The sequence below is a fragment of the Cornus florida genome, unplaced genomic scaffold (assembly GCF_030987335.1).
Source record: "Cornus florida cultivar Cherokee Brave unplaced genomic scaffold, ASM3098733v1 CherokeeBrave_3.0.0_Hap2_Chr03, whole genome shotgun sequence".
NCBI lineage: Eukaryota > Viridiplantae > Streptophyta > Magnoliopsida > Cornales > Cornaceae > Cornus > Cornus florida.
The window spans coordinates 70,724,040-70,748,528 of NW_026775573.1; the positions used below are offsets into that span (position 1 = coordinate 70,724,040).

General features: G+C 34.5%; 1 protein-coding gene across 1 annotated transcript; it reads right to left on the reverse strand.

Annotated features, from left to right (window-relative positions):
* Positions 1–452: 452 nt before the first annotated feature.
* On the reverse strand, positions 453–2,217 carry LOC132300747 (UPF0481 protein At3g47200-like). Its single transcript, XM_059797966.1, has one exon. It carries the CDS (start codon positions 2,127–2,129, stop codon positions 738–740), a length of 1,392 nt encoding a protein of 463 aa, XP_059653949.1. The 5' UTR covers positions 2,130–2,217; the 3' UTR covers positions 453–737.
* Positions 2,218–24,489: the final 22,272 nt, after the last annotated feature.

The following is a 24,489-nucleotide window of genomic DNA, read 5'->3' on the forward strand; positions in this document are numbered from 1 at the left end:
AACTAAGCATCAATTAATCACCGACAGCCTATATCTATATGGATTTTTTTTATCTCCATCATTCGTTTTCGTAAGATACCATTCCAGTCTCCATCTTGGATGCTACCTAGCTTAAACTTACCATGTGCTTGCTCTGCTATGTATAATGATTTTGACTACCGCAGTAAAATATTTCAATTTTCATATTATCTGTAGACCTCTTATTTTTTTCAGTCACAGTCCTTTTTCAAATTACTATGTGCTTGCTCTGCTATGATCTGCCACTTACATATGTTTTGTATTTGTAATATTCGAAATTAAATAGGGTTAAAAGTAGAGCTAATTAACTTTTTCTAGTACTGTTCTCTCTATATCCCTACAATAATTAATTAAAAATGTTTTCCTTTGGAAAATTAATAAACATATACACACTGACAATGATAATCTATTCCAAATTTGTTACATTCATTAGAAAGCATATACTAGTATATGACTACATTGGGTAATCAAACACTTTTATTAGGAGGTCAATTATACAGATGAACCACAACAGGGCTTATAAATGTAAATGATCGAGCAAACCATAAGATGATAGCTACATATATAATAGTATTTAATTAACTTAATTCAGACATGCTATTACAAACACATTCCAAACTACGTACTTATACTGATACCAGACTCATAATATGGTACAGATTGGTAGGAATGAAGACACATAGTTATTTGCATTATTTTGTACTGTAACAAATAGCTAGTTAATAATAAGAAAGCATGGTGTATAGTGTGGATAAAAAAGTGAGGACAAAGAGGATGATAGCTGCAAAGACTGATATGCCTGACCACGGATTACCAAAATAGTATTGTCTGACCCTTCTGGTAGAAAGCCGCCAATGATTGCAGAAATTCATCGCATCCTTGTATTGCTCGCCGTAAAGAAAACGACGCGGAATGGCATTCCTGCAAATACCATTGAAAAGTTGGGCCACTTCTTCCCTTGAACCTAAATTGTTGCGTATGATTCCTGCTTCCTCCAACAGTTTAACATCTTTTGGGGTGTCGATGAGGATATCCATGAGAAAAGCAAATGATGTGAAGTATTTATGGATGAAGTGGTAACTTTGCTCAAAAGCAATGAAGTTTCTTAAGAAAGACTCGGTGGAATCAAAAATAAGGAAAGATGGAATTTCTAAGTGACCTTTTCTAAACAAAGAAGAACAGCTAGTACAACTAAAAGCAGTACTAAACTTTATGTGGAACAGGTTTCTCTCTTTACCTGCCTTCAATTCGACTCCCGCCAAGCGAAGTTCCGTTGCCGAGTAGTTGATTCTGTTTTCTATAATTTCTATTCCATCATCTTCCTCTTCCATATCTTCCTCTTCCATATCTTCCTCTTCCATATCAACCCATATGCCTATGCGATTGTTTACATTATCATCATCAGTCCAAGCCGGCAGGTACTGAATGTGCAAAAGATGAAGTATATGAAAAGGAAATTGGTCTTTTATGTGTTTATATTTTTCAATGCCCATTATATTTCCAAAAAATTTAAGGACCCATTGAGTAAGGGGGCTGGTTCTAGGCCAGATTTCTTTCACTATTATGTCAAACAAGTCTTCAAGAACAAAGAAAGGAATCTGATTCTCCAGCAATAGCAAGTCACGTTGGACCGCATAGCACTTGAAAGGGTTAGACAAAATGGGGTCATATTGCTTTTTCAAATTTCTGAGTAGAAGTTCAATGATGAAACAACCATCAATAAGCATCACTTCTGCAAGCCAGCTGTTGGGACTGTCGCCCGACCAGGGCGGTAATCTGGCCGGCTCATAACACTCCCTAACTTTTCCTGCCGTCTCCAACATAGCCTTCGAACAATTTCTTTTTGTTCTTTTAGAATCTGCAGTTCGTGCAAGCAGGGCACGCGTGTAGCTCAACTTGACAGGCTCCATTACTTGAAGACGTTCTGTCTTTCTGTGAAGAGGGCCAATAGAAACGGTGGTAGGGGTATAGGCGTTTACATTTTGCTCACGAAGCAGATCTGGAACCTTGTCCATCAACATATCATTTTTTTCACTGCACTCCTCCAGGGAATGCAAAAACGAAGACAGTACTCCATCTTTACACGACTTATCACTTTGTTCGCTTGACATCACCGATCTCTTACTTTAAAATTAAGTTTGAACCTTTCAGGGCTTCTGTGTTGAGCATGGCAAGACTCATGGTTTTTGTGTGACCGGTGGTTTGCTGTATTTAGATGGAATTCATTTTGGTCCCTCCTTTGATGGTGACAGAAAGTGATAAAAAGCATAAATATTCACAAACAACAAAAGTTACCTCCAATTCACAAGATGTGATGGTAGAAGAATCTTATATTTTTATTGATAAATGAATGATTGATTTTCTGGTTTGGTTTTATAATAAATAACCATAAAATTGTAAATGAAACTAACACTAAAAATAAAAATAAACCCAAAATAAAAAATATCTCTAAAAAATTTTGAAAAAAAAGAAAGAATAAGAAACATAATTACTATTGAATATAAAAATTTAGAACAACCTGGATTTGTTTAGGTCTCAAACATAAATTCGAAAATAATGAACAGATGATTTATAACACAAGAAAACAGTATTTCGGAGCCTTAAACGAAGATTTTTAGACGCAACATGACATGCTACTGGGTTTTTAATAATGGGTCATTTCCACCCCAAAAACACTTCTTTTGGGTCAGAAATAGACTTGTTGAATTGATTGAAATTCTGTCCTACATCAATCCCCACCACTTAAAAAAACTTCGTCTGATTGTGAATACCTTGAAATCTTGCCTACCACAAAATTATATTGTTCATTGTTATGAGAACGTTCAAAACACGATACCAAAGTATTTTCATTGGCACCTTTCGGTATAAATATTTTTCGTTTACAATCTACTCAAATAATGATACTTAACCAATTTGAAGCCCGAATTCATCCAACCCATCTTGGACATGCAATTTATAATTTTCTTTGACCCAATCATCAATCAATACATGTTGCTCACCTTCAGCATTGAAATTCTTCTCACCATCTTCTTCTTTTGAAGTGCTAAAGTCATTTTTTGCATCTACCAACTTGTGTAAAGGAATTAATATTTTCAAATCATTGACTTCGTCTTCTTTAACTACAATAGGTGAAGCACCTTAATTTCTCTCTTGATCAACCACAATAATGCCAGTTGTTGCCTTAACAAAATTATTATTATCATTGATGCCACTATCTTTTTTGTGAATCTCCTTTGTAGACTTTTTGATAGATAGACTCTCTTTCTGAAAATTCTGATATTTTTTATACATTATCTCTTCATAATTTGGTGGAGAAATTTAGCCATGAATATTTGTTTCATCTTGTACCACTACTAAATAGGCTGTGATCATTGTCTCATGTGATAAAATTGAATTTTGTTCCAACTAAGCTGAAGCCCACCCTTTAGGGTTAAAGGCAACAAGTGGAATTTGCTTATTTTCAGGTACATCAAAATACTCAAAAAAATCTTCAACTTCTTCAAGCCAGTCCAAGACATCATCAATAATAATACTCCCATTGAAATAAGTTTAATCATGTTTTACCTAAAATGTACGATTGTTGGGCCTCCTATTAAGCACTGAATGTTATACATTTTAGCCTCTTAACTTGTACGGAGTATGTTTTATTCTCTTAGTAGTAGTTTATTTGTGATTTTACATTGTTTTATTATTTTTATTTATTTCAAGGCTTTAATTGTAACATCAGTTAAGAAGAGTGATTTCGAGCTTTAAAAGATGACATTCCGTGGGATCGAGTAATGATGAAGATCTAAGTTTAATTAGACTTAGAAAAGAGTCAAAGAGAAGCCACAAGTTGATGAGAATGGAAAGAAGAAGAAAAGGAAGAATCCTTCTCTAACTAGGAAACTTTCTTCAAAGTTGGTAACTTGAACCCATTTTGGTAATTTGTCTGTATCTCTCTACTTGAGTGTTAAAACAGCTAAATTCTCATGATTGTTGAAAGGAAATTTGAAGAGCTACAAATTTGTATTTCACGAGGATTTCATAAAATAGTTGTTTACCTTGTCAAAACTGGGCTAGAAGTCTGTATGAATTTTAGAATCCTTGTTTGGCAGAATTTTTCATATATGTCTTCTATGTGAAAAAAGGAATTTTAGGGCTGATCTTCTCTTATTTAAAGGGAGTTCTCTACATTATTAGAGCATTATATAGAGGAGCTTGAGGCTGATATCAGAGGAGAAGCATTCAGAAGAAAGAAGGGATCAATTCATGGTGGTGAAGATGTCTTCCTCAACCATAAAGAATTCCACTCCAGTTATGCTTGGCTAAACGCTTTGCTAGGGTTGTGATGTAGCTTTAGCTTAGCACTACTGGTTTGATTGTATTTATTTATTGGAGAACAATTATTATCATGCATGATTATGTAATTTGAAGGATTTTTAATTGACTTTTCAATAAATTTTAAAGTTTTAATCCAATTACAAATATTTTTCTATCTTATCTTAGATATTTGAATCATATGATTGAACACAACTCATTCACTTCTTGTAGTTATGAATGAGATGATTATATAATAATTTTTCTCTGAATATAATGTTAGAGATTTGATGGATTATGCCTAGAAAAGATAGACCATACTACACCCTAGAGTAAAGTAGTTAGGTAGATGGTTTATGCCAATAGAAAATAATCCATGCTTAGTTTTAAATTATATTATCTTCTAGTTGAATTAATATGTGCTTGTAGCCATGATTAATTCCTTATGTATATTATATATATATATATATATATATATATATATATATATATATCTCTAATAAATTGATGCAATTGACTGGTGGTGTGACGTTAGTGGTGAAGTCATCCCCCTAGTTCTCTCTTTTTATTTTCTACATCTTATTTAATCATTGTTTTGTCTTTTATTTTTCTACTTAGTTCATTTAGAATCAATCATCAAAATTTGGTTATCCTATTTTCAAGTTAATTGGGAGTTTGAGAAATCTGTTGACAAACTTTATTAACACAAGTCCTTTGGGTACGTCATCCTTATAAGTAAGCCCTATCTGTAAAGATTCGTGTACTTACAAGTGGTACATATAAATCTCACAACAAGTTTTTGGAACCGTTGCCGGGACTTGTGTAACGACCCGAACCCAGGGGTTCAAATCGCTAACCGGGTCCTTACCTAAACCTGAGGTCATGCAAGGGTACTATGGTCATTTCTCATTAAATTAATACTTTAAGGCCCAACAAGGGCAAAATGGTCAATTAAACATAATTATGATGGTTTAAGACCCAAAAGGGTAAAATGGTCATTTACTAAGGTCATCCAATGATTATGATGAAGTCCGGGGGTAATAGGGTCATTCCTATGGTTAAAATATAATTAATGTATTTTATTGGGCCATATAGTAGATCCTCGCAACTTTAAATGGGCGATAAGGGATAATTAGGGAAACTAAATCACAAATGTGTAAAACAGTAACCGATTGATGTGTGAACACTACACGTCGACTGGTTTAGGACAATCGGTTGACGTGTGAGAACTTCACGTCGACTGGTTTGGGTCATCTACAGTGAAATTGCTCACTGCCCAAAAATAAGAGATACTAGTCGACGTGTAGCTTCCTACAATTCCACTCATACTTATGTACCCAAATAGGATTATTGCGAATATTATTACAACGTTAGAATAATGCTTTGAAAAAAATTATATTATAGGGATGCAATACTATTGCTACCAATTACATACCCCAAAATAATAAAAATTACATTGTCATTAGAATAAATACAATTACAAAATGATTAAACTCCAAACAAAACAAATAATGAGGGTTATAAGACATCAAATGTCACTTCCTGAATGGTCTACAATGGTGAAGATGAATCGTGGTATTGTCTCGAGTCGAGTGCTCAAAAAGTAATTAGTGAAGTGGCCACCACATTTAAATTTTTTATAAAAAACACTTAACACTTATGCTATGTAGCATGAATTGAGAAGGGATCATTCCAAGAGACCGCAAGTGTATTTTGGAGTTAAATTCGAATTAGTAGGTTGAATGATCAAAAGAGGGGTTTGGTTTCGTTTATACAACAATTAAACTAAGGAACATGCAAAAGAAACAAGCTAAAGATGATTAAGGTGAAAGAATAGGAGAGAGGTCTTAGGGCATAGGAATCACCACTAAGCCCTTCCTCTAACCAACTAGTCTTTGATAAACTTGGGGAAATTCAACGTTGTAAACCATATGTGTGCTACCAATTGAAACAATGAGCATGGATGACAAAACAAGTGTGAATTGTCTACCTAAGCTAGTGTGTAGCACAACTCATCAAGTTAAGATATTAACCATTCAATAAACTCACATTTGTAGCACACAACAATCTAGAGAAATGTACATCTTGCAAGAATAAGCATGGATCAGCAAATAACAAGCATAGATTGTCTACCTATCTAGCGTGAGATATTATTTTGTAATTGACAATTATCGTAAACAAAACAGTCCAAGTTGAGTTGTAATTCAAGTTACTATATCGGGATCGACGGCAACTACGGAATTAGAAAGTTGTTCAAAGTTACCTTAAATGAAGATCATTTAAAGAAAAAGGTAAAAACAACACATTAGGAAGGATTATAAACAGATTAGGACTCTTTTTACACTTGGTAGTTATTTTAAACTTACCATATAGTGTTTTCAGGCTTAAAAGAACTAAGTTTCAAGTTCTGGTCAACTTGAACCTGTTCAGCCCCTCTGAACTGGTTCAAAGCTTCAAGATTGGATTCGAAAAACCAATCTGCCAAACTTGAACCAGTTCAGCCCCTTTGAACCAGTTCAAGTAGTCCTCACAGTAATCCAACTTTCAGTTTCCTGTTTCAAAATTGTTTCCTAGTTCGTCTAGAATTGTACCAAGTCCTATGCATAAATTTTTTCATATTTTCAGAGGGATTAGGACATTCTAAACTCTATATAAACCTTGTCATACACATAGGTTTATTCACGGCTTTTGCATTATCAATTTATTATTCTTAAAAGCTTTAGAAAGATTTTAGTTGCAGAAAGTCTTAGAGATTTTTCTGTTAAGTCTTTCTAGAACACACACATATTCACACAGTGATTTTAGAGTTGTGTTGTTCAAATCCTGATCGTAATCATACAGTTACATCTACATTGATCAGATAAAAGCATATCTACTTCTATATCGAATTCAGACAATTGAAGAACAGAAGTAAAAACGATCACACTTTGAAATGGTTGGAGCATTCGAGGAGAGTTGTCTAATCTACTTGCTACTCTTCTACAAAGATCAAGCATAAGCCTGAGGTCAAGTTGCTGTTGGACGGGGAGTCGCAAAGCCAGATGATTGTCAGCAATTGGTGTTTGGTAAAACGACAGGGTGTGAGCCAGAGTCAAAGTTCAATGTACTTTGTTTCAAACATAGTGGATTGGTTTACTTTAGACTGCACAGTCCGTGAGGTTTTTTCTATGTAAATAGTTGACGTATTTTATCAACCGGGGTTTCCTTGCTAAAATCCAAGTGTTATCTCTAACTTTTACTTTGATTTATTTTATCTGCTTGTGATTAACTATTTAATTACTAAAATAAAGAAAGTTAAAAAAACACAAGATCTGCTTTCAAAATAATCAAAACTTTCTAAAATATTCCACTGCGTACAACTCACAAATTGGTATTAGAGCCAATCTCTACACACTGAGTTGATCCTTATAGGAAAGTTTTGATTAATTTAAATTTTTTTTTTAATCATGTCTTATGTGTTGAAAGAAGGTGGTTTTAATCAACGTGGTCCTTTGTTTGAAGGAGAATATTATAATTGTTGGAAATCAAAGATGAGAGCCTATTTGCAAAACTCAGGTGGAAAAACTTAGGCTATTGTTGAATCTGGCTATTCACCATCTACAGAAGATAAAACTATAAATGGTAAAGAAATTAAGGTCTTAAAAGATGCTTTTACTTTTACTGCTATTGAAACTGAGCGTAATGATACTAATGGCAAAGCTTTATATAAAATTATTAATTCTATTCTTCCATCTGAATATGCTAGAATTTCTGATTATAAAATTGCTAAAGAAGCTTGGATATTTTGCAGGTTACTCATGAAGGAACTTCAAAAGTGAAGTTATCCAAAATTCAGATGCTTTCTCTAACTTTAGGAACATCGTGATGAAAGAAGATGAATCTTTTTCTGATTTTTATTCTAGTCTTCTTGAAATAATTTCTGAATTGTGTCACTTGGGAAAAAGGGTTTGTGATAAGAAAATCTGTGAGAAAATCTTAAAGTTGTTACCTAAAAGATTTCAAATTAGGGTTGAAACCATTACTGAACATTGGGATTTAACTTCTTGTAAAGTTGACGAGGTTATAGGTTCATTGAAAACCTTTGAGATGCAGAACTTTGATTTAAATCAGAAGGAGAAAAATTTTACTTTAAAGTCTACACAGGTTGAGAATTTTGTGGATGATAACTTTGATAATGATTTTGCTTTTCTATTAAGGCAATTTAATAAGATCTTGTAAAGACAACAGAGGAGAAGGAATAACAACATGGCTAATCCTCAAAATTTTGACAAGACGTTAAAATTTAGGTTTAATGAAAATAAAGTAGAAGAGTCAAAAGAAACTAAATTCACTTACTGGAATTGTGGTGGCAAAGGTTACGCATCCAATGTCTGTCCTAGTCATAGGAAAGAACAAAAGGATAGGAATAAAGGAAAAGCAATGAAAGTTTCTATGTCGAAAAATTCTGCTTTAAGTGATAATGATTCTACTCTTGATGAAACTAGTGATTTTTCTTATATCGCTTTTCTTTAAAGAGGTCCTTATGTCGTTACTTTATCTGACTATGATATTTCAGATAATGAAGACAATGAAATTCATGAAGAACAAGAACAAGAGGCTGAAAAGGACGATGAAAGATTAAAGAAGATGATCAGAGAAACCATAGGAGTAAAATAGGCTATAAATAAGCTAGCAAAGGAACTTATCCAAGCAAAAGGAGTGAATGAAGATTTGAGGAAACAGATTGATGAAGGCAAGAGGAAAGCTTTTGAAAACAATTCTGTCATCACTGAGCTTGAGAAGAAGATCATTATTCTTAAGGATAAGGTAAGTATTAGTAACCCATTGAAGGAATGTCTTGATTTGAAAAATGATTATCTTGAAATTGAGTTGAAATCTGAACAAGATAAACTGGAAGGATTCAATATGAGTCAAAACACTTTGAAAAAGATAATCAACATGGGAAATGATTTGAATAATAAAACTGGGTTAGGATTTGTTAAAGGTTCTTCTAGTGGTCAAGGTAAAATAATTTTTGTTAAACTTGTTGATATGCCTAAACTATATTTGCTTGATTCATTGCATTATAATATGTTTTATATGCCTAAACTGTTGCATTGCACTTTCTATGGTAAGACTGGACATAGGTATCATTTATGTTTTCAAAGGAAAAAAGAAAAAGTCTTCTAAAACTCATTCTCATGATATTTATGCTAAGAAAAAGGTGTTTTCTAAAAAGAAAAAGAATATTATGCCACCTAAGTTTTCTAAAGCTGAAAATTTGCCTAAGAAGGTAAAGAATGAAAGAGAATTTCAGGAAAATGTTTTTGAAAAATCTTTTGAGCATAGATTGTCAAACAACAAGGATGGATTATATTCATTCGGCACATAATGGTCTTTCAAAACTATGGGAGGATTTGGGGCTTGTTGCTTTACTTGAGCTCCAAGATTAACTTTACCTATTAGAGGTGGTGGCACAAAGATTGGCCTTGGCATTCTAAGTGGAACTTGGTTAATTGGTGGTTGAGGAATAAGTGGTGGTCTAAGCATTCCCAAAGGAATGTGCATATTATCATGTTGTTGCACATTGGGTTGTTGCACATTGATAGGATGGTAGACTCTTTATTGGTCAACATGACTGAGATCCTCAATATGATCCTCCATTGATGTAATGGGGTGATCAAAAGTGGAAGGAATGGCACTAGAAGTACCTCTACCCCTTAGATTACGAACAACAGATTGAAGATTAGGATTCAATGGAACAAGAGGAAGGTGAAATGATCTCCTACCAAGCATGCACAAATAAGCAATAACAAAAACAAATATCAACACTTCTCCTCCACAACAACAAGCAATCAATCATCAATCAACTTCCACATACATTGTTCCCATACTCCCATGCTTTGAACAATATAAGAAATTAATGGCCTCCACACAGGCCGATACATAATTAAGTAAAAGAGTTAAGATATGTTCACAAAGGTCCCAAGCAATAGTAACAATTTAAAGATTCAACGCTTGCTTTCTTTGGCTCGAAGTACGTAATTGAAAAGTAACAAGTAAGAAAACAAAAATAAAAATAAAGACAAGGATCAAAAGAGTACTAATTCCTATTTAAACTCCAAATATGACATCGACTAATGTGATACCCCTCGGATCCGAGACATGGGTTGATCAGGCCCAGGCCCAAACCTGAGGGAAATATCAAACAATTAATACTTTATTGAACACAGAATACAAGATGAAATAATAAAAATAGTTGAATTGAATTCTAATGAAAATCCTCATAATATAATTATTAAAATCCAACCTCCAAAACCTCCAATCAATTAACAACTCGAGAATTCATCTAGTGTACCCTTAATAAAAATCCCAACTGTAAATGAAATAACTGAAATACGATCCAAAGCTAAAAAGTAAGCAGTCCTACGTAGTCGGTGGAATAGAAATCTGTATCTGCTCTGCACGACCAAGCTTTAACCCTGGAACTGACGAGCACCTGAAAATAATAAAAGAGTGGGTCAGGCCCACATGTAAGTCCTAATCTACTACGATCCAAACAGGAATCCAATACACAGATACATTTTAGATAGACTCAACAATATCTAGATTAGTCCATATATGTATATATTACACACTATAGGACGCTCACTAGTCCAATAGGTCTGTCTCAGCCTGAGTAAAGATACCATGCAAATCGCACATTACGTGGTCATGTGTACCTAGACCTACCAGGGAACAACAACTACTATTTAGCTATCCATCCTAGGCGATATATGCACCCTAACCATGGTCATGAGCCTCAAGCTCATACCATGACATCATAACATAAATATATAAAGTCCATGTCCTCCTAATACAGAATATCATCCATCTGATATAGTGGCTCGATATCTGTATAACAATTCATCCCAGAAATCAAAGTATGTCATTCAGTTATTTACTGACCTGACACTAACAGAAGTCGAACTTAACTTTTATTGTTAATCCAAACCTCAATCCAGATTAGGTAGACTTAGTGTCTGAACTAATTCATACCTAGTATGCTACCGTCCCAGACCAGTGCATACTATCCTCCATTTACCATAGTTGACAAAAACAGTATAAATAGTTATCAACTACATTCCAAGACAATCACCAATACAATTTCACATGTGTAAAACTAAATCATACATCCAACAACAGATTTAGAATCCAAATCCCAGTCCTTTAAATTGGTAAAATAAAATTACATTATCAAAATTATTATATGCTTAAATCACAGCTGAAAACATGATTCTCAATTTAAGATTTTGTAAAGAAAACAAAATTTCAAAACAGTAAGCAACAGAAGTTAATTCTGCAATTATCCACCTACAGACTCTCTGTTTAAGCTTAGGTTAACTCCATCCTAAATATTTGAATGTAAGCTTGCTTCCCAACCGTTTTATAAGTTTTAAGCAGTGATTTACATCATTCAGTAGCACATAGATAGCCTTAGGAAAATCCAGTTTAACCAAACAGACCCCAATTATCAGTTTTGCGCATTAAAGGAGAAAGAGAAGGCTCTGAAACAAAAGAGCCTTCTCCATTTCAAGGTCAATTATCAGTTTTACACTTCAAACAAGAGAAAAAGAAGGCTCTAAAACAAAAGATCCTTCTCCACTTCAAGGAGAGCCTTCTCCATCTCAAGGAAAACGTCTGTTCTTCTATTTTCTTCTCCGACTCTGGTGGTTTCCAGTCTTTGAATTCAGTTTTATTATAGGTTTTAAAGTCCCATCCTCATCCCAGATTGACCACAAGACAAAGTTATACAACCAAGAATCTAATTACACATTAACTTTTACAACAACGACAACAAGATTCAATACTGAATTTGTAAACAACTGATAAACCGATTAATTCAATGATTCTAAAAACTGAATTAACACATATAAAAGATGTAATTAAGACTTAATTTAATTCTTGGAGTCCATCTACGCATGCACAGAACACAGAATCAAGGGATAGAGTATAACAAAACTTGTCTTTGAGTTTCAGATTTGAAACTCTAATTCATCATCTCTGAAGGTTCTGTTAATATCCTAGACTGTAGTTCCACATAACCACGTTCCTTCCTCCTTGAACTGCTCTGTATAACACTCAACTCCACTCTATGTTTCTTTTTCTGTATTTCTGTATCCTCTATCTCTCTGTTTTATAGAACGTTGTTATATTGTTCTTGTTTTTCTGTCTCCAAACCCTAAACCACGGTAATACACATATTTATAGGTTTATCCCAGCAACCCTAGTCCATGTTTAATTTAGAGACCAAGCCCTAATTCCCCTCCTAATCGGCCCATGAAACTATCTAAGTTCTAACCTACGGCGGCTCACTTATACGTGAATTATAAGCCAAAGTTATAACTGTAATCCCTAAGTTACGATAGACAAAATAAATCACCATTAAATCAAATATCACAAATAAATAATATAACAGATTTAATAATACAAATAATACAAATAATTCAAATAAAACAATTAATTCAAAAAAACAAATAATTTAAATTAGACAAATAATTCAAATTAAATAATAATCACTTAAAGCACCACAATATAATTTAAATTAAACAAATAATCCAATTAAATGACACATAATCAAGTAAAATGCAATCAAATAATTACTTTAATGGCAGAAATATCCTTTTAAAATTTAGGGGTATTACAACTAAGCCCCGACAACGGCACCAAAAACGTGGTGTTTGATGTGTGTTAGTTTATTACCATTCACAATAGCACGAATCTTTGTAGGATAATACTATATAAAGGGTGTCAATCCCACAGGGAGAGGAGTTTTGTTTGCCTTGTTTTTAACTAATATCTTGGTTTACATGTAACTGGTCGAATTGATTGATTGTTTGGTTGTCACGAGCATAAAATTAAATTAAATTAAAATTAAACTCAGTGATCAGAGAGATAGAGAGGTCTTAGGGCTTTGATTTCACCACAATCTTCATACTATGGCTAACTATTTCAACTCTAGGGATTTAACAAATTAAATTTCAAATGAATTAAACTCAATAACATTCGTTCAATTCAAGTTTTAAAGAAAGATGTTTTATAAATTGTAGTTAACTATAACCTCTCTGCGGTTAGCATGGACTATCCACCTACCTACTTTAACTAATTTTGTAAACAATCCATCTTTCCTACAATTCAAAAACTATTAAAACTTTAAGGATCCAATTGAGTTGTCTCAATTGCTCATAATCATGTAATTAGAAATATAATATATATTAAAAATATCCCAGAGTTAAAACAATCAAACCATAGTAATCAGATGGGTTACATCAGTGCCCTAAGAGAGGAATTAGCTACTCATGACGATGTAAAATATCATCTATGTTGTTGTCGTTTTTATCGTCATGGACGACATTTCTCTTCTCAGGATCTTCACCTTCTAAGGTTATGGAAACCCTTCTAAATATCAGCCTTCTAAATAATACGAGAATAAGGGACTTCTTCTATCAAGGTATGTGCCTTCTTTTATAGAAGAAAATAAAGGTCTGGTGGGCTTTTAGGTCTTCTAAACCATCTGGAGTGAGATATAACTTAAAAAAGAATAATCCCGTAACTTTAAATCTGATCTGTCCTGGAAAGCTCGAGCTTAAGAAGTGGAGCTCTAGCTTTGGGGCTTAGGATTGAGCTTTAGGAGTAAAGCTCGAGCTTTCTGGAATTATTGCTCGAGCTTCAAAGGATGGTGCTCGATCTTCAATTCTGTACTTAATTAAACTTCTTCAACTATTTTTTAAAGCGTCTTTTCCTTTAACACTTAGAATATTTTGGGGTTTTCTTCTTTTAACATCACTCGATCTTAGCTTCATAGGGCTAGAGCTTTTGGCACTCAAGGCTCGAGCTTTGAATGATGGTGCTCGATCCTTGAGGTCTGGCACGAGGCCCTGGGAGCTTGGTTTTTCTTTAAAATCAACACTTCAAATTCCGACACCTCATGCTCAAGCTTGAGGGCCAAGGCTTGAGCACCACTGAGTAGGGCTCGAGCTCTGAAGGTACAAAGCTTGAGCTTTAATGCCTTGTTGATTTTCTCCTTTTTCTTGCAGGGCTTGAGCCTCAGGACTTAGGCTCGAGCTTTGGTACTTGAATTCTTCCAAACTTCACCATTTAAGCTCTCGGCTTGCTTTGAATGACCGGTAATGACTCTGTAAGCTTCGATATCAATCTTTTCATTATAAGGTCCCGGTTTTAACTGTTTCTTTGGAAAAGTACCTATAAACATACAATAAACATAAATCAGTCTAACAATGGATAGAAGTATCACTTTAGGCTTTATAACATACGTATATTTAGGGGCTCGAATATGCAATATTCAGTGCTCATCACACCCCTAAACTTACATATTGCTAGTACCTTAGCAATTCAAAACTAAAGAGCTACTTTCGTGGGAATCACAATTGCATTTAGCTTATGCAATAAGCCTTTAAACCCCTAGGTTACCCTTAGTGGATGAGTTGTAGTCTCATGAGGGTTTCTAGTGATGGTACCGACAAACTTCTTAAACAGTGCCTTAATTGCACAATAAGCTCATTCAAGCCTGTTTTAAATCATGATATCCCTGCAGTTCATCAATCAATCAAATATAGCAAGTACAATCAATTATATTAATCAGAAAAACTTTCAACTTCCAATTTTAATTTAGTAGCTATGGTCCCCATATGTCAGTTTAATCATTTATTCAACAATCTCAATCTCCAAAAATCTTTAGTAGTGAACTTACAGTTAAACATGTGGTTTTCTATCCATACTTGCATTTATTCCTTGCTATCCCTCAACTCACAAGCAAACTTTTCAATTTTGAACTCACAAGGCATTATATATATATATATTTTTTTGCAGGTATGCATTTTTAAAAAAAAGAATACTGTGCAATGTTCAGGTCTATTAAGCTTTCTAAATCACCCATGTAATGAACTTTCGGCCAATGGCTCCCAAACCAGATGGTTTTAGGGCATTAATTGATGAAGCACCCCTCTGGACCTAATTGTTCAAGTAATCTAGGCAACCTAAACCCCTTATGTAATACCCCTAGTTTTCAAAAGGATAAAATGGGAATTTAATTTTTAATATTAATTTGTATTTCATTATTTATTTATTTTTTTATTTAATTATTGGACTTATTTGTTTAAATTAATTGTTTTATTTGCCAAATTGATTTATTATTATTTGTGTGTATTGAATTGAATTGCTGAATTGAGATTATTTTAATTTAATTATTTGATAGATTGTTTTAATTATATTATTTGAATTTATTTAAATTAATTGCCATAGTAATATGTAACTGGTTGACTGTTTATAATTATTTAAATTGTTTTAAATTATTGGATCTTAAGTTAGGGTTATGGATTTTACGTATTGCCAACTTAGCATTAGTCGATTCTTTTCCGGAGTGTATTAGGATTAGGGTTATAGATTTACTGAGTCTATAAATATGTTGTTACATTAGGCTTAGGGTTTTGAAAGAAATACAACCTTAGTCTGTTCACATAAAAACAGACTATTCACCTAAAAGAGAGAGATACAGAGGGAAACGGAGAGTGATCTTGGGTAATTCACAGAGCAGAGTCAAGGAGGGGAGTTTGGTGTATGCTACTGGGTTGAACTAGAAGCAACAGAGGTCGTTTACTACAACCGACATTGCTGGAGTTGATAGAGATGACAGTTAGAGATTTTAATCTAAAGTCTCAAAAACAAGTATCTGTTCTTCTCTTTCCCTCAAACTTGTGATCTGTGCATGCTTAAATGGACTCCAGGAGTTTAAATAAATGCCTAAACAAACATTTATGTATGCTTGACTGATTATTAGACTCGTTGAATGAAGCTGTTTCACAAAATTCTAAAAGTCTCTGTTTGTTTGGTTCTTTTTGTTTATGCATTTAAGCTTTGCTATTTGAGATTAATGATGCATATGGATGGCTTGTAGCTAGTCTGAAAGGTTAATTGGACGTTAGAATAAGAATTTATTACAGTGTAGAGGGCTAGAACATCACCAGAGTTGAAGGAGACGAAGCTGAAACAGACGAGGGTTGCTAAGGGGAGGGAGAGCAGTCTCCCAAAACCTTAGAGCCGGCTCCCAAAGAGGGGGAGCCGGCTTTAGAAGCATTGGAGCCGGCTCTTAGGGACCTAGAGCCAGCTCTGGGTCATTTAGAGCAGGCTCCCAATTTTGGGAGAGCCTGTTCTCTCCTTAGGCTGCAACAAATTTGATTTTAGGGGCTGTTTGGCTATATAGGGTATTTGCACTTCGTTTAACTTGTTTTAAATGATGCTTAAGACTGTAACAGACCTGTATTATAATGAAAAACACTAATTCATAATTGGACTAGGGAATGGAGCAAGTTGCAGTTAAGGAACAATGGTAGAATGCACACTGTTTTGGTTATTTGAATTGCTTACTGAAATTTGAGATGGAGAAGGCTCTCCTTGAGATGGAGAAGGCTCTTTTGTTCAGAGCCTTCTCTTTCTTTTGTTAAGATGTAAAACTGATACTTAGGGTCTGTTTGGCTAAACTGGGGTTTGTCTAAGGTTGTCTGGATGCTACTAAAGAGTGTATATCATTGCTAAATATTGGGAAGCATGGTTATATTCAGACATTGCAGATAGAAGTAACCTAAGGTTAAAAGTGAACTTGTATGAGGATGGTTGGATTTTGCTTATTTTTTTAGGAATTTAACTTCTCTGCATGAACTGGAATGGTTAATCATATTCTCATCTGTGTTATAAGCATGCAATGGTTTCAATGCATGTATGCTTAGATGGAAGTAATTGAGGTTTAAATTTGCTGTTTTTTGTATCAGTTAAAGTACTGTTTGGAGGAGTTAATTTCCTAATCATATTTTAAAAATTTAAAGGACTGGAATAGGATGTTTAAATCTTATTTTGGTTGCATGCTAGGATCATTTAATTAATAAGTTTGATCTATGAATATCTTGGATGTTAATAGTTGAAATACTATATTCTTTTCCGCAATTACTTGGACTATGGATTTTGATTTTAATTGCTAGACTATCAAACTGTTTATGCAATTACTTGGATTAAATGCTTGGATTTTAATTGCTGCATTATTAAATTATTTATGCAATTACTTGGATTATGGATTTGAATTTTTATTGCTGGGTTATTAAACTGTTTTAGCAATTACAGGGATGGTATTTTGGGATTATAGTTGATGTACTGTTTTAATTCTATTTTATCAACTATTTAGATTATGTAGATTTATGTGATGTACTGATTGAGTTGTTGCGTCATTTACGGATCATATGCATGGTATGCACCGGTATGGGACAATGGTATGCGGAGGGACGGATTAGATCAAAACACTAATTCCAACCCATTCATATATACGGAATGGATTAACTAAAACAATTAAATCCTATATGGTTTCATGTCCTGTCAACCAAAATAGTTGAACGACATATTGGATGGTTGTTTATATTTTCTATTAATATGAAGGATAGGGATTTAATTAAAACATTTAAATCCTAATTTTATGTCGTGTCATGAGAACGAACAGTTGAGCGGCACTACATTGGTTTTGATGGGAGTTTATATATATAAATTATGGTACCACGATCTGAGCTTGAGTCTCATAGTCAACGGTTAGGAAGCGTATATGCAGTAGGATGCGTAGCTAGCTATGTTGGTTGAGGTATACCCTGTTAGGCTTAGGAAGTCATGCCCACTCAGGTGCGTTTTGCATGTTGCCTTCTATTCAGGTTGAGACCTTCAACATAGTCTAGTGAGAGTCCTGTAGTGTGGATATATATTTATCTATATGGACTACTCTAGATATTGTTGAATCTATCTAGGATATATCTGCGTATCGGATTTATGTATGGATCGTAGTAGAATAGGACTTACATGTGGGCCTGACCCACTCTCTTATTTTTCAGGTGTTCGACAGTACCAGGCTTAGAGCTTGATCGTGTTGATGCAGATACAGACACTCACTCTTCCAGTTACATAGGATTTCCTTTCTATTTTAATTTTGGATTTTAATTCTGTAAATTTATTCAAGGATTTGGGATTAAGGGTTCGCTAGGTGGATTCCCGAGTTGTACCGATTTAAATTATATTAATTTATTATTTAAGGTTGAGAATTTTTATTTTAGTTTTCTTTCAGCGCATTATTCTTTTATTATTAATTCAGTTTTTATTCCTGCTTGTTTATATATTGATTGTTTGGTATCCCTCGGATCTATGCTCTGACTTGATCACCTGTGGCTCTAGAATCGAGGGGTATCACAGTTCGTAGCAGAGCACTCCAGGTTCTAATGTCCTTAGGAGTGTTTTTCGTTAGAAGTCTTCCGCGTTGCGTCTCTTAAAACTTAGTGCCTTTCTAGGATTCGTTGTACTCTTTTACAATTCGTTAGGAGGAGCAGCTGATGTCAATTATACTTCATAATTATGGAATGGTTGACATTAGGAGGAGGATGGGGTCCAAGGCGACAGCGGTTTAGACCCAAAGGAGTAGAGGAGTATGTTATCGAATTCTCTATCAAAAGTAGAACTTGAGATCGAAGGTTTAATTCCGATTGACGCTACTTTTGGAAGTATAAGCCAAGGAGGGATATATGAGTGCATTTTTGGTCACCATATTAAGGGACCAGCATGATTTTAGTTGTTCTCATAAAGGAGATAACCAAGGAATAGGAGTCTGAAGAGGATTCTAGTGGAGGGGATTTCCACATACCTAAGAAAGAGGGTATTGAATCTTAGAACTTAAGGATCGCGCGAGGGGGATAAGTTCGCTAATAGCATAGTGAACAATACTTGTAGAGTTGGTGTAGATCGACCTATATATAGTTAACCTTTTGGTATTACCTTTAAAGGAGGTAGAAAAAGGAACTCTTCGGGGGTTCAGGAATCGGATGGAGTTCTTCTCAGAACGAGGCAATGATTTTATATCACGTTCCGGGGGCGTATGGGGATTAGGTTATGACATTCTAAGTTGCTTTATACAGCTTAAGTAGAGGGTTGCATTCCGCATATAAGGAGGATGAGGGTTAAGTCTCGGAATTTGCTGAGGCAAATGGATTTTGTGGTGAGCTAGGGTTTGAGCTATGTTTCGAGGTTGGAGGATTACCTCCGAAACTGGAAATGAAGATTGTGAACCAATCAGTTAAAGTTGATTTCTAAAGAAGATTTTCTTTGCTAGGAGGAATGTTGTTTTACGTAGATTTTTATTGTATTTTATTGTGTGTGATTATGTGTGCTTTAGGTGTTTTATTTTTGTTAATTAGTCAGGATTGGGAATACGATTTAGTTGGGGACACAAGTGGGTAATCAGTCAACTACTGTTTTGGAGGAATAACGCTAATTACGCTAGGATTTTGGGCATGTGGTCATAGGATCTGGTAAGTATACCTAACTTTTAGCCAATCTGATGAACCTAGACATGTGAGGTTGTAGTACGCTTTTAGAATGGGGTAAGTAAGCTGGCAGTTCGAGTCAAATGATATAGATTCATTTGATAAACTGTAACGTCACGATGGTTTATCGGAGGAAACGACTTGGCTAAATATCTTCTCGAAAATTTTAAAAGAGGTAGTCCCAAGTTAGCAGGAGAATTTTGGTACTGGTTTAAGTATTTGTGGGAATGGCACCGACTGAGGATAGTAGACGGATTAACTATTCGTCAGTCTATCCTTAATCAAGAATTTGGTTCATAAGGGTGTGTTGTTAGAAGGCGTTACTGGAGTTGCATATCGAGGACGAAGTAAAGTCACTTCATTTCCACAAATAATATGAATTTTTTTTTTTAGGTTACAATTCGCAACAAATAGTTGTCGCTCAGAAATTTTTGACTGTTTGGGGGATGGAAGGATTCCATAATCTTGTGAAGTGCGACATTAAGTTTAACAGACATTTACTTATGTTAGGAAAGTAGGATGTCAAAGCCTTGTAGGTAAGATTGAACATCTAAATATGGAAGCTAGTGTTACCAGACTAATGATATTGTCGTTAGACAAATTGGAAGGAAGATGTAAGGACTGAGGTTTACAACTCTTAGTTCTTTAATTGGTCTCGGAGGAAACATGATGCTTCGCAAAAGGAAACAGAGGTTTGGGAGGTAGGTAGGAGGAGGGACATAATGATTTGTCTCAAAGTTTGATATCTAGTAAATAATCTAGATGGACCATTAGAGATCATTAGATCCTTGCAGCCATTTCTCATAATAGAGCAGGACTGACGGAGTAGTTTCGACGGAACAAGATAAGAGATTGCTGATTCTACACAAGGGTCAGGATTTTGGTTGAATGATACAATTAAATCAGCTTTGTGTTGTCTATTTTGGAACTGGTAAGATAGCAGTTCCTACGAATATCACGAATGTCAAAGGAGTTTTCTGAAGGTGTTGGAGCAACAACTATGCTTCGCATCTCTAGACGGGAAATTTGATCGCGATATTATATTTAATCACGGCAAATATGCTTAGGATATATCCTAGGTTGGCATGGGTAATTGGAAGAATTACTTAGCTTTTCAGTTAATTTTTGTGTTATTGGGGGCACCAAGAGGTTGGTGCGACAACATTTGGGGTTTTGGCTATTACATAGCGCAGATCTCTCACTCGTTGGTCTGTCATGGAAACGAGGTTATATAATAAGACCTTGCCTTTATTTCCAAATGCATCAGAGAAAAATACTCTCTTTTGGTAATGATTGCGCGCGGGTTGGAGGCGACAGTCGGATTTTGTAGATAGTTGAACTCGTACATAAGAGTTTTTATCAGGAAATGGTTATTTGGGCGGACTTCTGTATAGGAAGCACTGTATTTTAGAGGAAGGTCAATTTTATGTATCACACTGACTTTTCATGGATTTTGGTTATAAATTTAGGCAGCAGCCTATTGCTTAGCATTACCAATTCGTTAGCGCTGGATGCATAGGAATTTATACTTCTTTCTATGGAACTTGGAGGAACAGGGATCGTTACCCTTCATTAAATATTGGGTAAGATTAGATTGATGGTAGATACAATCTAGAAGTTGTACATATACGGTATTTCTTAAACATAAAAACCTTGTATATTGTTGGATGTGTTGGAATTTGGTAGAGCTCATCTAAAGGGGTTGTGCCACACGAAAATAGAAATGGATTTTGCAAAGACATTAATTCAGAGTTTCGTGAATTCCGAGGACAGAATTCCTTTTGTTAGGGGAGAAGAATGTAATACCTCTAGTTTTCAAAAGGATAAAATGGGAATTTAATTTTCAATATTAATTTATATTTCATTTTTTTTATTTAATTATTGGACTTATTTGTTTAAATTAATTGTTTTATTTGCCAAATTGATTTGTTATTATTTGTGTGTGTTTAATTGAATTGATGAATTGAGATTGTTTTAATTTAATTATTTGATAGATTGTTTTAATTATATTATTTGAATTTATTTAAATTAATTGCCTTAGTAGTATGTCACTGGTTGACTGTTTATAATTATTTAAATTGTTTTAAATTATTAGATCTTAAGTTAGGGTTGCGGATTTTACGTATTGCCGACTTAGCATTAGTCGGTTCTTTTCCGTAGTGTATTAAGATTAGGGTTATAGATTTACTGAGTCTATAAATATGTTGTTACGTTAGGCTTAGGGTTTTGAAAGCAATACAACCTTAGTCTGTTCACATAAAAACAGACTTTTCACCTAAAACATAGAGATATAGAGGGAAACGGAGAGTGATCTTGGGTGATTCACAAAGCAGAGTCAAGGAGGGGAGTTTGGTGTATGCTACTGGGTTGAACTAGGAGCAGCAGAGGTCGTTTAATACAACCGACGTTGCCGGAGTTGATAGAGACGACAATTAGAGATTTTAATCTAAAGTCTCAAAGACAAGTATCTGTTCTTCTCTTTCCCTTGAACTTGTGATCTGTGCATGCTTAGATGGACTCCATGAGTTTAAATAAATGCCTAAACAAACGTTTATGTATGCTTGATTGATAATTAGACTCGTTGAATGAAGCTGTTTCACAAAATTCTTAAAGTCTCTGTTTGTTTGGTTCTTTTTGTTTATGCGTTTAAGCTTTGCTATTTGAGATTAATGATACATATGGATGGCTTGTAGTTAGTCTGGAAGGTTAATTAGATGTTAGAATAAGAATTTATTACAGTGCAGAGGGCTGGAACATCACTGGAGTTGAAGGAGACGAAGCTGAAACAGACGAGGGCTGCTAAGGGGAGGTTGAGCAGTCTCCCAAAACCTTAGAGCCGGCTCCCAAAGAGGGGGAGCTGGTTCTAGAAGCATTGGAGCCGGCTCTTAGGGACCTAGAGCTGGCTATAGGTCATTTAGAGTAGGCTCCCAATTTTGGGAGAGCCTGCTCTCTCCTTAGGCTGCAACAGATTTGATTTTAGGGGCTGTTTGGCTCTATAGGGTATTTGCACTTCGTTTAACTTGTTTTAAATGATACTTAGGACTGTAACAGACTTGCATTATGATGAAAAAACACTAATTCATAATTGGACTAGGGAATGAAGCAAGTTGCAGTTAAGGAACAATGGTAGAACGTACACTTTTTGGTTATTTGAATTGCTTACTGAAACTTGAAATGGAGAAGACTTTCTTTGATATGGAGAAGGTTCTCCTTGAGATGGAGAAGGCTCTTTTGTTTCAGAGCCTTCTCTTTCTCTTGTTAAGACGTAAAATTGATACTTAGGGTCTGTTTGGCTGAACTGGGGTTTGTCTAAGGTTGTCTGGATGCTACTAAAGAGTGTATATCATTGCTAAAGACTTATAAAAATATTGGGAAGCATGGTTATATTCAGACATTGTAGATAGAAGTAACCTAAGGTTAAAAGTGAACTTGTATGTGGATGGTTGGATTATAAGCTTGTAATTGCTTATTGTTTTAGGAATTTAACTTCTCTGCATGAACTGGAATGGTTAATCATATTCTCATCTGTGTTATAAGCATGTAATGGTTTCAATGCATGTATGCTTAGATGGAAGTAATTGAAGTTTAAATTTGCTGTATTTTGTATCAGTTAAAGTATTGTTTGGAGGAGTTAATTTCTTAATCATATTTTACAAATTGAAAGGACTAGAATAGGATGTTTAAATCTTATTTTGGTTGCATGCTAGGATCATTTAATTAAAAAGTTTGATTTATGCATATCTTGGATGTTAATGGTTAAAATACTATATTCTTTTCTGTAATTACTTGGACTATGGATTTGGATTTTAATTGTTAGACTATCAAACTGTTTATGCAATTACTTGGATTAAATGCTTGGATTTTAATTGCTGGATTATTAAATTATTTATGCAATTACTTGGATTATGGATTTGAATTTTTATTGCTGGGCTATTAAACTGTTTTAGCAATTACAGGGATGGTATTTTGGGATTATAGTTGATGTACTGTTTTAATTCTATTTTATTAACTATTTGGATTATGTCGATTTATGTGATGTACTGAATGTGTTATTGCGTCATTTACGGATCATATGTATGGTATGCACCGGTATGGGACGGTGGTATGCGGAGGGACGGATTAGATCAAAACGCTAATTCCAACCCATTCATACATACAGAATGGATTAACTAAAACAATTAAATTCTATATGGTTTCATGTCCTATCAACTAAAATAGTTGAACGACATATTGGATGGTTGTTTATATTTTCTGTTAATAGGAAGGATAGAGATTTAATTAAAACATTTAAATCCTCAATTTATGTCGTGTCATGGCAACGAACAGTTGAGCGGCACTACATTGGTTTGGATGGGAGTTTATATATACAAATTATGGTACCACGATCTCAGCTTGAGTCTCATAGTCGACGGTTAGGGAGCGTATATGCAGTAGGAAGTGTAGCTAGCTATGTTGGTTGAGGTATACTCTGTTAGGCTTAGGAAGTCATGTCCACTCAGGTGCGTTTTGCATGTTGCCTTCTATTCAGGTTGAGACCCTCAGCATAGTCTAATGAGAGTCCTATAGTGTGGATATATATTTATCTATATGGACTACTATAGATATTGTTGAGTCTATCTAGGATATATCTGCGTATCGGGTTTATGTATGGATCGTAGTAAAATAGGACTTGCATGTGGGCCTGACCCACTCTCTTATTTTTAAGGTGTTCGATAGTACCAGGCTTAGAGCTTGATCGTGTTGATGCAGATACTGATACTCATTCTTCCAGTTACATAGGATTTCCTTTCTGTTT

Excerpts from the sequence above, each read along its gene's own strand:
- LOC132300747 (XM_059797966.1), bottom strand. The coding sequence starts at position 2,129 with ATGTCAAGCGAACAAAGTGATAAGTCGTGTAAAGATGGAGTACTGTCT.